The 14961-nt window shown below is 49.1% G+C and overlaps 5 protein-coding genes across 5 annotated transcripts; 3 read left to right on the forward strand and 2 right to left on the reverse strand.

Annotated features, from left to right (window-relative positions):
- Nucleotides 1-1272: 1272 nt before the first annotated feature.
- On the forward strand, nucleotides 1273-4005 carry CC84DRAFT_1088664 (uncharacterized protein; the record flags this gene model as incomplete). Its single annotated transcript, XM_018174266.1, has 2 exons — nucleotides 1273-3191; nucleotides 3237-4005. 2 exons carry the CDS (start codon nucleotides 1273-1275, stop codon nucleotides 4003-4005), a joined length of 2688 nt encoding a protein of 895 aa, XP_018038161.1.
- A 2847-nt stretch (nucleotides 4006-6852) lies between these two features.
- On the reverse strand, nucleotides 6853-8250 carry CC84DRAFT_1186637 (thiolase-like protein; the record flags this gene model as incomplete). Its single annotated transcript, XM_018180870.1, has 4 exons — nucleotides 6853-6898; nucleotides 6976-7372; nucleotides 7426-8069; nucleotides 8120-8250. The coding sequence occupies 4 exons, from the start codon at nucleotides 8248-8250 to the stop codon at nucleotides 6853-6855; spliced, it is 1218 nt and encodes a 405-aa protein (XP_018038162.1).
- A 1182-nt stretch (nucleotides 8251-9432) lies between these two features.
- Nucleotides 9433-10402, forward strand: CC84DRAFT_1243536 (uncharacterized protein; the record flags this gene model as incomplete). Its single annotated transcript, XM_018184116.1, has 2 exons — nucleotides 9433-10077; nucleotides 10283-10402. The coding sequence occupies 2 exons, from the start codon at nucleotides 9433-9435 to the stop codon at nucleotides 10400-10402; spliced, it is 765 nt and encodes a 254-aa protein (XP_018038163.1).
- Nucleotides 10403-10789: 387 nt separating this feature from the next.
- Nucleotides 10790-12542, forward strand: CC84DRAFT_1186638 (uncharacterized protein; the record flags this gene model as incomplete). Its single annotated transcript, XM_018180871.1, has 3 exons — nucleotides 10790-10877; nucleotides 10927-11113; nucleotides 11162-12542. 3 exons carry the CDS (start codon nucleotides 10790-10792, stop codon nucleotides 12540-12542), a joined length of 1656 nt encoding a protein of 551 aa, XP_018038164.1.
- Nucleotides 12543-14249: 1707 nt separating this feature from the next.
- Nucleotides 14250-14699, reverse strand: CC84DRAFT_1087926 (uncharacterized protein; the record flags this gene model as incomplete). Its single annotated transcript, XM_018174225.1, has 1 exon — nucleotides 14250-14699. A coding segment is annotated over one exon (450 nt), but the record flags the coding sequence as incomplete, so codon positions are not given.
- Between the last annotated feature and the right edge of the window lie 262 nt (nucleotides 14700-14961).

Genomic DNA, 14961 nt, shown 5'->3' on the forward strand with positions numbered 1-14961 from the left:
CACACTCCCGTGCCGAAACGCGGAACGCTGTCCACCTCGCCAGCTTCATCGTCGCTTACTACGCCGTTGTTTTCGAGAAGTTGTCCGGAGCCGATATCACCCTCATGAGGGTGTGACTGCCGGGAACCTGCGGCGAGTGAAATTCTTCCTGCAGCGCAAGCACACCGTGTCAAATGAGGACTTGTGGAAGGAGGAGTGGAGGCTTCGTCGTGTGAAATCTAACGTGCTGGTTTATGAGCCGCGCAGGATCGACGCTGCGCTGATAGCTCTGTACTTTGTGTACAGAGCATCGAACAAGCACCGGAGTCGCACCAAGGCGAAGCTGTACACTTGGTCAAGTACGTGGAGCGCGGCACCGAGTTCAAGACGCGCGGGACGCAGTGGGTGAAGACCAAGACAACTGAAATTGATATAGAATTGCTGGACAAGGCAATACCCATCGCGAGCAACCATCCCGTGGCTGCGATCCCCGAGGATGCGAAGGATCCGCACTGCCTTGCGGTGCACGTGGACATACATTGTTTTGAGTGAGGCACTGTGACCCTGCGTATCGGGCGCGGATCTTGTTGGTGGGATGCACGTTCAATGCTGAGATTCAACAATTGTTGGGAAAGTCCTCTACACGATACCTTGCGAAACATTTCTGTGGTTGGAATGGACTGCGAAAAACGATGGCTAATAACAAGGAACTACGGAATTCTCGTGTAGAGGTCAATGCTACGACAGAATTCGTGGTCATACTGAAGTAAATGTGTGTTCATGATTGAACACCTGCAGTTGCGATGTCACGCGAATTCAAGCCCACGAAGATGCGCGCTTGCTTGCTCAGGTTAGTGCAATCAAACCCCTCATTCGTTCCATGGCGCCTGTGTAAATTTATCATTTATTTGATTCCCCGTAGTTAAGCAGTATACTCCGGTGTGCCTCCTATCTCGCACCATTCCAATATCAGCAGGGCAGTACTGATGCGGCAACTTTGCGCCGAGCCTGTATTAGGCTATATCTCACATTGGTGGCCAGCTGCCTAGTTTCTCCGTCCGAGGCTGCGCCGGATCGGCAGTCACACCAGGGTTACTTTGAACGTCATGGTATAGATCTACCCCTCAAAATAGGGCGATTGACGAGAAAGGCAGGTAGGGATGCGGCACTGTCAATGTGTTGCTATAAATCAGTCACGTCGTCCCTTCCCATAAGGGCTTACAGCGCCAATACTTAAAGCTTAGTCTATCGTTGTTCAGTACGCGATCTAAGATGTTATACTTGACGTTAATCATGAAGATATTCATAACGGGAAGCCTCGTGGCTTTCGCAGCGGGACAGGATAATCTTGGGCTTTCCGGAGGATATAACAACTTGCAATCAAGCGACTTCAAAGGCACGATCGTCAAGTCATCTGGAACGCTTGCTTCGCTCAATTCGAGTAGCACGGGCTTTAATTTCCTGCCAACCGATCTGTTATCTCAGCTGGCTCAGAACGGTGCCCACCACCTGGGAGACATTACCTTCCGGTATCGAACCTTGAGTAGCACATCGTGGACCAGTGTTGATTCTGCTACCTCCAGGAAAGCAGTCACGCAGTTGCAAAGCCTGGGGACTGGAGTTATCGCTGGTGCGGATCTAGCACCGACACTTGGATCAGCCCGTCCACTAAAGGTCACCCGAGAATGGCTTACCTCCGGCAGCGGTTTGGCTCTGAGATTCAACTTCACAAACACCGGGTCATCGTCCATCGAACTTGGAAGCCTGGGTATTCCTGTCGCCATCAACAACATCTTTACCAACCGCCTCGCAACAGATACACAAGCGAAGTGCTCTTTCGCTGATCCCTACGTTGGACTTGATGCAGGATTCGTTAGGGTGACTCCTTTGTCAGGTACCGGAAATGCGCTTGTCATCGCACCTTTGGGATCAAGCAATTTCGAGGCCTGGCGATTTCTTCAAGAATCTCCGGGCTCGTTTGGCTACCAAGGGCAAACCTACGAAGGAAATTATGAGTGGCAAATCCACAGCTTGGCATACGCGCAAAATGAGTGGAAGAGCACCACGCCATGGAATACAGCTACGTCAAAGACACTTGCGGCCGGAGAAATGTATTCAGTGGGTGTGCGGTTCGTCTTGGCTGACTCCATTCATACCATCGAAGATGCTGTGGTGAAGAGTGGCACGCCTCTCGCTGTTGGCATTCCCGGCTACGTCGTGCCATCAGATCTGACTACACGACTGTATCTCAACTACACATCTGCCGTAAAATCCATTGACGCGGCTGATTTCACGATCGCAGGGCCGTCTACTACCCCAGCGGGCGTGCTGTACTCGCTTACGCCGAAAAGCTCCGCCTGGGGCAGATCGCGTATCACTGTAACCTATGCGGACGGAAAGAAACAAACGGTGCACTATCATGTCACGAAAGATTCATCTTCAACCCTCGCAGACATGGGGAATTTCTTCACTACTAGAGCGTATTTTAACAAGACATCCGATCCATTCAACCGGGCACCATCCATTATGACTTATGATCACGAAGCAGGCGCAATCGTAGAACAGGACAGCCGTGTGTGGATTGCCGGCTTCAGCGATGAGGGCGGAACAGGTGCCTACCTTGCAACAGCTATGAAAGAATTTGTACAGCCCAATGCCAAGGAGGTCTCACTCTTCGATGACTTTATCCAAGATACTGTTGTGGGTACTCTTCAGCAGAATGGTAGCTTTGGAGTCGTGGCCAGCACATTTTACTACCAGCCTGGTGCAGTCAACTACACGTACAATTCCGCCTTCGACTGGACGTCGTGGACATCATGGGATAAGGCGCGTGCTTACACAACGCGTAGAGCATATAATTATGTCCATCCTATTGCTGCATACTGGTCCATGTACCGCGTTGCAAGGGATTACCCTGAAAAGAAGCTTCGACAGGACTGGTCGTGGTATCTGAATCGAGCTTATAATACTACCCAGTACTGTCTCTCCAATCGGGCTGCAAATTGCGACTACGGACTTGTCGGACTGATGGGTGAATGGGTACTTGGCGAACTTCTCGAGGATCTGAAGCGCGAGGGTTTGACGAGTCAAGTGACCGAGCTGGAGGCAACAATGCGATATCGCGCCAACCTCTGGGAAACTGAAGCGGTTCCTTTTGGCAGCGAGATGGCCTGGGACTCCACAGGCCAGGAAGGTGTATATTACTGGACTAAGTACGCTGCCCTCGTTCATTCAATGCTCTGACTAACCCGCTTCAGCTACTTCAACCTCACTAAAACGCCCATCAAAGCCATTAACTCAATATTCGGCTACATGCCAACTATTGCGCACTGGGGCTGGAACGGAAATGCCCGCCGCTACTGGGACTTCAACTACGCCGCGAAGATCGCACAAACGGAGCGCCAATTGCACCACTATGGGTCAGGTCTGAATTCTCTCCCCATGCTCAATCACTATGAGCAGCACCCCACAGACTTGTACGCGCTCCGTGTTGGGTACGGAGGCAACATGGCCCCTCTGACGAATATCCACCAGGATGGTTTTGCGAGCGCTGCTTTCCACAGCTTTCCTGATCTGCTTAAGTGGGACCCTTACAGTGGGGACTATGGGCCGGGATTTCTGGGGTTGAGCTTGGGTCAGTGCGTATACATCTTGAGTAATACGAAGTATGGTGATATTGCATTCGGCGGCAATTTGCTATCGACGTCCGGTGCGTCGATCATCTCGGTTGCACCTAGGGATGCTGTCAAAAGACGTGTGTTCATCGCGGACCTGGGGCTCAAGGCGGAGATCAGCGCGGGAATCATTTCGAAGGTTGACTTTGACAAGAGTGGTAGCACGGTTACGCTGACGCTAGCGAGTGCATCACGGTCAGGTGATCTGCAAGCCAAATCGGCGATTGTGTGGCTGAAGCAGCCGGGGAGCTTGAGCGTGGGATACAAGATTGATGGAGCTAAAACGAAAAGGGCCGGGTGGAGTGTGGATCTTTCTAGTGGACAGGCAACGGTGAAAGTTGTGAAGGCGTAGATGTTACTTTCCTATTGTACATAAGGAAATGAAATGCAAGCGGAGCTGCTGAATAGTCCCATCGAAGTTCTTCGACCTCCATGCGCAGCTACTTTGATTGTGAGGTAAAAGCCCGCAAGGAGGCGGAAGCAGACTTATGACACCTTATGACAGTGCTGAAGTTGTTCACGCCAAGTGGCATATGGATAGGGACCAGTGAATCGAGACCGCGCCAATAGCATGTCCTCGATCGAGTACTATGGGTATACCTACCCCGGTCTACACGCCCCAGGTTCTTGTCTCGCTCTGCACCCGGGTTTCAGAGGTCAATATGTCCTTCGCCAAACTTCCCTTCTCGCGCAGAGCCCCAGAACACTTGGAGTCTATGACGTTGATACCCATCGCTAGGTGTGACACTTGTGCGCGATATGGAGGCGGTAGCCGAGAAGAAATGTATTGCGACGTTTCGAAGGCTGGTTCATCTTGCGATCATGCATTTCCATTGGGCCACCAACGAAACCTACCTTCCAACCTCGCCTAAGCATTGAGGACCGCTCGGAGGACCTTTATTCGTAATTTTCTCTGGAGAAGAGTCCTGGGTAACAACGAAAACCACATAGATACTAGGCGGACAGCTGTTGCCAAGATTGCATCGTTTGTCTTAGAAGATTACGCTCATCTGCTTCGCGGCACTATGATCTACGTTACCTGGCTCTAGGACGCACCCGGTACCTCCACCGTGGCAAGGATCAAGAAAAATTGTATGGAAAGGTCGCCATGAGAAGAAATGCTTTCACATAAACTTGTTGGAGAAGGTCAACTGGGAGCTCGAAAACATCACCTACGACTTCAACACTTTCAAGAATACCAAGAAGGGTGGACCCCTAAAAATCTATGACCCTGCAAGAAGACGGAACACCTATTGGGCCTGGACATACTACTCGCGATATACCAAACCAATCAGCGATCGTATGACTCGCCTCGGCGCAGCTCAAGGTCGCAGCTGACAGCTCTTGAGCAAGTTGTTAAGCATATCTACGAAGATCCGTGGCTATCAGGGATTGTCAAGTTACGAATAAAGACTATCTTCGCCACTGAATCTTCGGTCACCCTACCTGGCCGAGCAAAATGAGGCATTTTGCAATGGCGACAGGGGCTCCTGGCTGCGGGCAACACATTTATGGCGGCGACCTTTCAGCCATGGCTCTAGGTCGGTGGATCCTGGATCAAACGGGGTACGAAGAGGCCATACATGGATACAAAAATGGTCGCTGAAGGTCGTAGTGGGACCAGGGAGAGTTAGCAACGATAGGGCTATGAACAATGCACATAGTTTAGAAAACACGGATCAGTTGGGTGCTTCATTAGCACGAGAAATATATGGTTCCTAAATGTTGCACATGGACCAGCACCCTTGGAAGAGTAGAGATCGTTCTCTTATTGACAGATATCAACGGAAAGTGTTCGGGATGATTCATACCGTATGGCTTTGACTACTTTGAAATCAACTGAACAACGGAGACTAGATTTTTATTATTAGGATTAGACTATTCCTTGTGAAGTATACCCAAAACCATCGTCTGTCTTTTCCCAGGCACAACATGATGCGATGCCTGACTGACGAGAAATCGATATCTGGCCTTGTACCCCTGAAATCTCATTCCATATGATCCTATCTATTCTGCTAGTTCTGTGACATGAAAGCTCTAGACCCATAGTATCAACTGGCAAGAAAGACCCATTGGACGAATAGCGTAGAAGAAAGTCAAGACTGGACCCGTCTCAGCGGCTTGGACGCTTGGCGGGTCTTGGGAAGGAATTGTAAAGTTCGTGTCCAGCCCCATTGTGTGCCTAGTGCCTGTTCGTCCCGCAAGCGCCTAACTGCGTTGCTGATGTTCGAGACTAACGCTGTTCGAAGGAGAGCGAGCGTGCATGTTACGCAAGCCTCACGATAGGCCCAAGTCCTTTTAGATTTGAACCAAACAATCCGAAATAGAACTCGGCCTTTTGAATTTTCCTCATAAGCATGCCTGCGTTCCAGATCTTTCTCCACGTTGCGTTTCTATATGATAGGATGCCTGCTTTGACCGACGATAACTGATTAGACGGTAGCTATACATAATTGATACAGTGAACTATATTATGAAGACTTGTGCATGGTTTTCAGAGGCGCGTGTCAAACCTCGGCATTTCAATTCTCGAAGCTGTCGTCATTATTTTCCATTTGATGACTGGACTATGATCCTGTTTCTCCTCGGTGCGCTCGTGAACATTTCCGCTTGAGGATTAGCGCCATGCAAGCCCCCCCAAGGCTGTGTTTGCTTTTTTGGGGGACGGATTGGCACCTGGGGCCAAAAATTTGAAGAGTTGCGCTCAGGTACGGATACAGTCACTACATATGTTTTACAGTATATCCCGACTATTGCAATTGATTGATAAAAAGGGTTTGTCTCTTAGCTATAGAAATTGTGACAAGCGGAGTGCGGAACGCATCACGAGATATTTACCCTAGATGTCACATCTGTCTGATCGGATCAAGTGCGAACCTCGTGGAGAGCAGGGAACTACCCTTGCAAATCCTTAACGATCCTTCCGGGCTTCCGCAACCCAGGTTTCCCGTCGCCCCACAAGCACGGAAGCTAAATTTGGATGTGTTCACAATGTCATGGGTCATGTAACTTGGATGCTTGGCTAAAGCGTCACCCATCTCTGAGAACTAAGATTGACATTGCGATGCAAGGCTCCAATGATGGTATTTTATTCTCGCACAACATGCACCTGGCACCGCTCACCAAAATGCGGCACAGCTCACTTAAATACGGCACAGCTCACTAAAATGCGGCACAGCTCACTAAGATGCGGCACAGCTCACCCTGTTGCTTTCCCTACAGCTTTTTGCTTGTACTCACGCCACCTGCCCTCAATTGTTTCGTCTTCTTGTGTCGAAAGAGACTCGGCGTAAGCGATATGCAGAGTCTGTGCGCCTTGAACAGTAGTCCGGGTCCCTTCGCCTGTTCCATCTCCGTATCTCGACAACGAGTCATGCGACACATCTCAATTATCAGACCAGGACCAAAACTGGTCGCTATCACGTTGTCCTTACCCCTACCCATATGCCTCAGTTTGTCCAACACAATCAGTACGGTTGGACTGGACGAGTTCCCGAACTTATGGTATACATCAAGCGAAGCTCGTATCTGGTCATCGCTGAGGTCCATCGCTTTTTGAGCCCCTTGTAGAATCGATGCGCCACCGGGATGGACCGCCCAGTCATAGGCTTTCGGATCGAGCGAGACATCCTTCTTCGCGCTGCAGACTTGGCTGAACATAGGGCCGACGGCGGCGACCGTGGCCTTCGGTACGTCTTTGGTAATTGTGACTAGCATGCCTAGCAGGCCGTATCAGTATCTTGTGCTAGAAAGTGCTGAACAACAATCATACCTTTCGGGCTAACATTATAGGACATGTGGCTCTGTGTCCCAGTCAAGATTGCACTGTTCCATTCCTGCAATTCATAGATTGGCCTTTGCTTTTCAGCCAAAGCAATGCCATTGCAGACGACTAAGGCCGCTGAGCCGTCAGAAAATAACAGAGGAGCAATGTTCAGCACACCGCTTTTATGGAAAGCGGCTTGTAGCTCCGCTCTCAAGAATAGACTACAAAGTTCCGTCGCGAACACGAGGATACGCGCCGGTCGACGTCTTGAGGATGCAGCGGTTGCAAGATCAGCAGCCTCTCGCAGCGCTGACAAGCCTCCAGCGCAGCCGACACCATGCAACAGACTTCTTTGTACACCAGGATGAAGTTGCAATTTGTGGCTGACGAAGAGATCATATCCGGGGCTACCTTGGTCGGTGCAAGTGACAGCAACAACATGCGTGATGTCAATGGGACTGATTCGCGCTTCTTCAATTGCCTTATTGCATGCTGCTACTGTAAGGTCGACCCCTATTGTACGAAAGATATGCGAGAGTTCGTCAATAGTCGGTGCCGCCGCGTCTTCTTTGGTCCATGTAGATTGATCGAAAATCGTGGGACGGGAGAGAATTTTCGTGCTCTTGTTGACTTGTAACAGCTTTTGAACCCTACAGACTATGAATCGGGGGACAATTGTGCCTGGGGCATTGTAGCTTACGTTGGTGTTGCGCTGACTTCAGGGTACAGGCGCATAATGAGATCCGCGAATTGATCTTGCGTGATAGAATACTGTGCATACTGGTGACCTAAACCTACAACATATACCGAGTTAACTTTGTTGGTGTTCATAACGAATGCGGAGGACCTCCTAGGCGCTGTGTGTGATTCAAATCCCATATGGATAGTGAATTCTAATGCAACTTCGCTGTACCGATGTGGGAGTTACGACAAGTTATATGAAAAAGCTTTAACCAGGAAGAGAAAGCCATGATCAAGATTGGCAAGGAACAGACAGGGCATGGAAATGGTCAAGCCTTGTTATGGGGACTGCATGCGCTAAAAGTTGAAGAGTTGAATCTAAGGGATCATGTCACGCAAGGATTGGGTCCGCCTCACAGCAAGCAATCTGTCCCCTTGTGATGTGACTGCCACATGCGTATGGCTTATTGGTTACTGCACACTTTGGCGTTCAGGCTGAGGGGTTCACTCAGGGGCCTGGAGATACGATCTGCTTATCTGCTTCATTCAAAAGCCCAAATACACTTCTCAGGCACACAAGCCGAGTGCTTGTTTTGTATACGACTCTCTCCAAGCTCTATTCCGCATTTGCCTTGTTGGGGTAGCACAAGGCCTCTGTTCGTGTGTGGAACAATTCGTCGGTACAACCAGTCCCCGAGGCATAACGTCAGATTCTCGAGTTATTTGAAGTAGGGCTATCGAAATGAATCATCTCCTTTCTCTTTGAGAGCTGACCCAGCTCGTATTCAGCTTTCAGAAGCCCTCAGTCGTTCTTAGCGAGATGTCAGGATCACTTCCCTAGAAAGATAGCAGGCGGAGCGAATCTCGGCTAAGGAAGTTCATTGGTGGCTTGCACGGCTGAAGCCTACAGACCTAAGACAAGGAGGTCAGATAAACGTCAATGAGACCCTTTTGAGTTTCATGGTGTAGGACTGTGCCGTGCCCAGGTGGGCGATGGTCAGCAAACGCCCTGTCAAGGGTCCCGCACGAAAGCTCATCGTAAGAGCATGCCCGACTCTCGGATAGTGATTCCGTGCTCCCCGCAGTACATTTTTGCGGATAGATCAATGTTTCGTCTGGTACAATAAACGTCATTTCGTCTGGTGCTCTTTGTAGTGGCTACCCTCCACGATTCATCATGCAAAGTCAGAACTTCTATTACGTGAGTGCTGTTCAAGAACCGCAATACAAGATGCTGTAAGCGAATTTCTGAGACACACCTTATGTGACGAGATTTGACGCAGTGATAATAGCAAAAGCGACGAGGCAACGGACTGGCAGTCAACAACCGCCATGCACTGCGACCTGCCCCAAGAACTTCGCGACCACATAAACAAATTCTTTGTGGAAGGCTCATACGACAATGAGGTCATTGTCCGTCAAGCAAATGGGAACAAGATGGCGTATTACGTCCGGCAACCTCTGAACGCGGACTCGTATCTATGGATGGAGGATCCTTTTTTCGCGCAGTTGCGAGCCGACTGTTTCGGCCGGAGAAACACCAGAGATCTCCTTATTGCGTACTACAGGTCGCGTACATTCAAGTTTGCTCATCGAGAGCTTGGGTTGGTGCGAGCGTTTCTTGACACGGACGAGCTTGGCCTTCGTGCGCGCCCGCTGGATCATATTCGACGCTTGCACCTGGAAGTTGAACCGTTCTTGATCTGCTCATCTCGTGATGAAAAGACATCCGACATCGACGTCGAAATTTGTCGCGCCACTCTGGAAGGTATCGCTGCGGCCCAGGCTCCACACATCACAACTGTTATCCACTTGAATCTGGCGCAGGATATTCTTGATGGACACGTGGAGCAATCGCTCTCTAGTGCTGCCAGTGTTGTTCTAGAGATTGCGGCAATCGTCACTGCCCTAATAGAACAAGGCGTCAAGATTGAGGTGATTCTTGAGGGTGTTTGGGATAAGAGTGGCGGGCTGAAGGTATGTACTAGATTGTTATCGTCACTTGAAGAGTGCATTGCCCAGATAGAGACCGCTCGCAGGCAAGAGTGATGGACGGACACCTGGGGATGGAGTCAACTCAAGCTGGTTTAGATCTTGTGGTGAGAGATGATGGGCGAGGATAAGAGGCTTGAGCCTGCAATTTTTTGTTATAATTATCTGTATATTTATATTATATACATAGTGCCTCTGCTTCAATCAAATCTATTGGCCATGGCGTGAAATGGATTATGGACTGGGTCACGTGAGGACAAGCCAGCTCGTTAGCCCTGGAGAGAGAACCAGATCGCATAACATCGGCTAGCAATTAGAACCTGGTCACAGCCTTGGAAGCACCATCTATCTATCTCAATTCACTACTGAGCGCGCGATCTCATCAAACATGTTCAGTGTGCGACTTACCGCCGATATGTAGTCATCGCGGGGAATCTGTGCCTGATGCACCTTCCCTTCCCGGTTAGTCCCCGAGGTGCTTGTGCTGAGCCTGCTGCGCCCATCCGGCACCTGTGCGACAATAGCCAGTCTGATTTTCGGTATACCAATAAGCCGAATTCTTGGATTCGGTTTGCCATATGCCAAATTATCCGTTCAGTGACATCAATGGCAATGCTTTTCCGAATGAATTCAAATACGAACAGCCACCACTCGTGCAGTCGCCCGGCCAGACTCCAGGTGTTCAGGCAATATCGCCATGAAGTTGAATCGCTATCTTTGTGTGACACTCGCTACGAGATGCATGGGAGGGATCATTGCGCCTAGGAAAACGACATTAAGCGCCGGTATGCTTCACCACACACATTTCCTGGTGAATCTACTCACACGTTCTAGACGCGCAAGATTTGTTCGATTGGTCTATGCATGTACAAGATCGCCGCTATGACAGTTCGTATAATTTTATTGCATATCCAGACAAAGGTGGCTGGTCTGTTCGATTCACCGCATGGTATCTCGTGGGCCTGCTACACCGCAACAAGGGCGATGATCTTCAAAAAGCCAAGGCTGCGATTAGAAACATGTACGAGCTTGTACCATAAAAGCGGCCGACAGCTTACAAGTTCTTCAGTATCGCTTGTCAGATGACTAATGACTTCGCTGCGCCGTGGTATGGAACCTACAAACTATCTCCAGACCAGCCAGATCCGACGCCAAACTCCACGATGTATCCCCCTGAAATATATACGACATACGATCCCAATTGGAGAGAGTTCATCGGAACTCAGCTGGTTCAGGTAATCGAAGAATTCGGCCACCTTATCGGAAGCGAGCTAGTCGAAAAGATCGAGGACTCTCTCGAGATTGCCGCTATCGGGGGTATGCGCCGTAACGGCACATTCCCTGAAGGTGATAACCTGGGTATCTATTACAGCAATCCCGCTATCATGCGTGCGTTGGTGGTTGGCTGGATTGGCGCTCGCCGTAACAATACTAAGCTCCTCGACTTCGCAAATGATCAAGGAACACGTCTCCTCAAACTCTTCCAGCTGAATGGAGCTAACACTCTCTCTGAATACAACTCTCCGGGCTACTACGGGATCGATACTTGGGCGCTTGGCGCCCACCTAAAATATGGTCCGAAAGATCAAACAATGGTTTCATCAGCAAGGATCATTCTCCGAGAAATGTGGACCGACTTAGCGGATCATTACAACGGCTATTTAGGAAACATGGTTGGGCCATACGACCGCGCCTATACACGAGATATGACTCAACATTCAACCGCACTAGTCAATTTCTTCTGGGGTCTCTTTGGTAATACAGCAGCTCCGCTACCCTACAAGCTCGAGAGCGACTTGGTCTTTGATATCGCTCAAGGTGCTGCTGTTGCGCTCATCGTCGAGGAAGTGAAGTCGGCTATCCCAACCCACGTCCAAGACACACTTCGACTTCGTGGCTCTTTCCAAGGACCAGCACGCTCCATTAACAAGACCATATACGACGACCTAGAAGGCAAGCATTCGCGAGTCGCGACCTCATGGATCAGTCGCGAGCTGATGATTGGCGGACAATCGGTAAACGAGACAGTCAATCGCGGCGACCAATTCGTACCTGCAATCGTACACTGGGCTGGTGATAAGGCTCACGAGCCCTTTCCACTTAACACATTTTTCAGCCTGTATCCGAGCGCAAGCTCTATTCACGCTATTGCAACGCCCAATCATCTGAGTATCAGCTATCCAAACCGCACACAAGCCGGGGCCGACATCTTTACATTTGCGCTATCGAACGTACCTCCGAGTTGGACTTTATCGGGGAATAAGGTTACTGGATTGGACGATGCATTGCCATGTGTTAAGATCGAGGTAGATGCGCCAGGGTTGGAGCTTCAGCCTGTGGTGTACGGGAGTTCATTGCGGAACCACGTTTTCTATAACATCTCGTATGTAGTGCCAGAAGATTTCGAAGGCGTGCCAAAGGTTGACTTGGCCATCACGTACACCTGTTGAGCGACTTGGGTTTGTGGTGTAGCGGGCAGCATGATCTTAGGAAATATATTTACAACTGAAGGACATGGAAAGCTGGGCTTGTACAAAGCTCAAGGGCGTAGAGAAAAAGAAAACCCCTAGTACAGAGCACGACTAATGGTACGGGGCCACCAAGAAACCGAGGACTGTAGGTTTACTAGGTCGGATAAATCTATTAGTTATAGTGGGAATCTTCTATCCGACGTGTTCGGTTCTGTTAAAGTTCATGGAAGGTGTTTGACTACTAAACAGGACAAAGGTAACCCCTCTAGAATGGCGATGTCCGATTTTTGTTCTATCATGAAGTGAATGGTCAGTGTTCAAAGCCTGGGCAAGCAATCGCATATGATTTTGTACGACTCCCAGTTGCAATGTTCTCTCACTAGTATCGCGATTTGTGACTTTCACAATGACAGAGATTTGTTTCAACTATTCCGCCTAGTCAAATGCGGCATGAGCGCGAACGTTGAGCACTGATGCAACCAAACTTATGGAACTCCAAACAGTCGTAACACCCGACAAACAAAGCATGTCCTCAGGTCTCATAGTTTCTCCCGAGGTAAGCGATCATCGACGCCTGCGGCGAGCTGCAGCCTGCGAAACTCTTTGGCCCACTGCTAAGGATACAGCGGCAAGTTTCGACTAGTATTTCGGCTTTTTGGCAAATTTCTCGCAGTCATCGCATCTTTTGTGATCACAGAGAAGCGATTCGCATTCATCTGAGCTCATTTCGTTAACTCTTTTATTTTCGCAGCATATCCACCATCCTTTGCCTCCGCCTCCTTTCAGCAATTGAGTCTCGCAGGAAATGCTGATCATCTTATATGGTTGAGGGATGTGAAATGTCTATGTACTGATATTGGTGGCTGTACTAAGGTTTCGAGAAAAGAGCTGTGCTGAGTAGAGAAGTCCGTAAACATCAGCATTAGGTGTTAAGTCCAATATTTATCATCATAAGTTCGTGAAGGCTCGTTTGCTAGAGTCTTGACACGGTCGTGATTGGGCCAGAAATTGATGATGTATATGCGTCCATGAAAATATAGAAATGTGCTGTAATAAGAGAATATTGCTGCGGTCAGAATACGTATACACCCAATAGCTGAGGCTTTCATTGTATGATCAATATCCAAACATTCACTGCAAAGCCAACGAAGGATTCTATTGCTCTTGAGTCTTGATTGAAGATGTCAAATTGTGAAGCCGTATGCACTAGACAGCCAACGAAGTACCCAGGATTTGAAACGACGAGCTATAAACTCACAAGACCAATGAACAACGGAAACATGTGTTAGATATACTGAGCTTTGAAATTCATTCACACAACCGTATGCGCAAATCGCTGTGTATTGAAGGTGTTAAGCTGTGCACTGATGACGATAGTGAATCTCAGGTCAGTCAAAGAGTAAGATCGACTGAACAGTTCCCAATGCCTTTGCCACAAGTAAAGACACGCAAGTGGTGCTACGCAAAGGTTTCCTATCCCCTGCTATTCAAACTACAGCTGTAGGTACGGGTCTTTCCAAATGAAGCTCCGAATACATTGGTGGACGCCACGATCATCCCAAGAACTGTAACCTGCGATGATCGATCAAGTCATACGAGTAAGTGGAGACAGTCTCCTGTTCCTTTCTAGTGAGAATTGGCAGCTCTTCATGAAGTGTCTTCGCTTAACTTATATGTCTAGTCGATTCAAACGTTACTGTGATCATGGTAGTCGCAAGTACGCTTCTGGAGCAGCCTCGCCCAATTTTCTCCACTAGCCATACACCTAGGAGCACATTCAAGCTCTCTAGACGCCAGTATCACCTCCATCATGAATTCCCTGGGATAGCTATCTGCATCCACTTGAAAGACTTCGAAATTGTAGCAAGCAACCGCATCATGCGTGAGATACTTTCGCAACAGGTTATCGTGAAGGGTGTTTTCGTAAGCGTAATTGAGCTGATATAGTGGGAGAACGTCATCTTGATCACATTTCTGTATTAGGGCGTTTATGGCAGCGTTGCAGAATTCCGGACTCTGGTGTGCGTCTCCGAAGACATATGCGAAGATGATGGAGTCAAAGGTCAAGGGAATCCTGCCTTCTTCCGTTGGAGTGTAGATGGTCCTCGTGTAAAGCCAGTCGTAGAAGATCTCGAACCCTACTAGGTACTTTCCTGGTAGCACAACGGTCTTGTCTTCACCTGGATTAACTTCACCTTCACTTCTGTTCGTGAATATGACGTAAGAGAAAAGTGAGTGATCAACAGTATCGATTGTATTGTGCTACCGTGGGAGGAATATACCAATTTCGACCTGAACTTTGCACTCTGTCGACACTCAGGGTACTTTAGACTCACGTTGTTTTGAGATGGGAAGATCAGGTGAACCACGACAGATCATATGCTTGCGGGTCGAAACG

Source organism: Paraphaeosphaeria sporulosa, assembly GCF_001642045.1.
Source record: "Paraphaeosphaeria sporulosa strain AP3s5-JAC2a unplaced genomic scaffold CC84scaffold_4, whole genome shotgun sequence".
NCBI classification, from domain to species: Eukaryota; Fungi; Ascomycota; class Dothideomycetes; order Pleosporales; family Didymosphaeriaceae; genus Paraphaeosphaeria; species Paraphaeosphaeria sporulosa.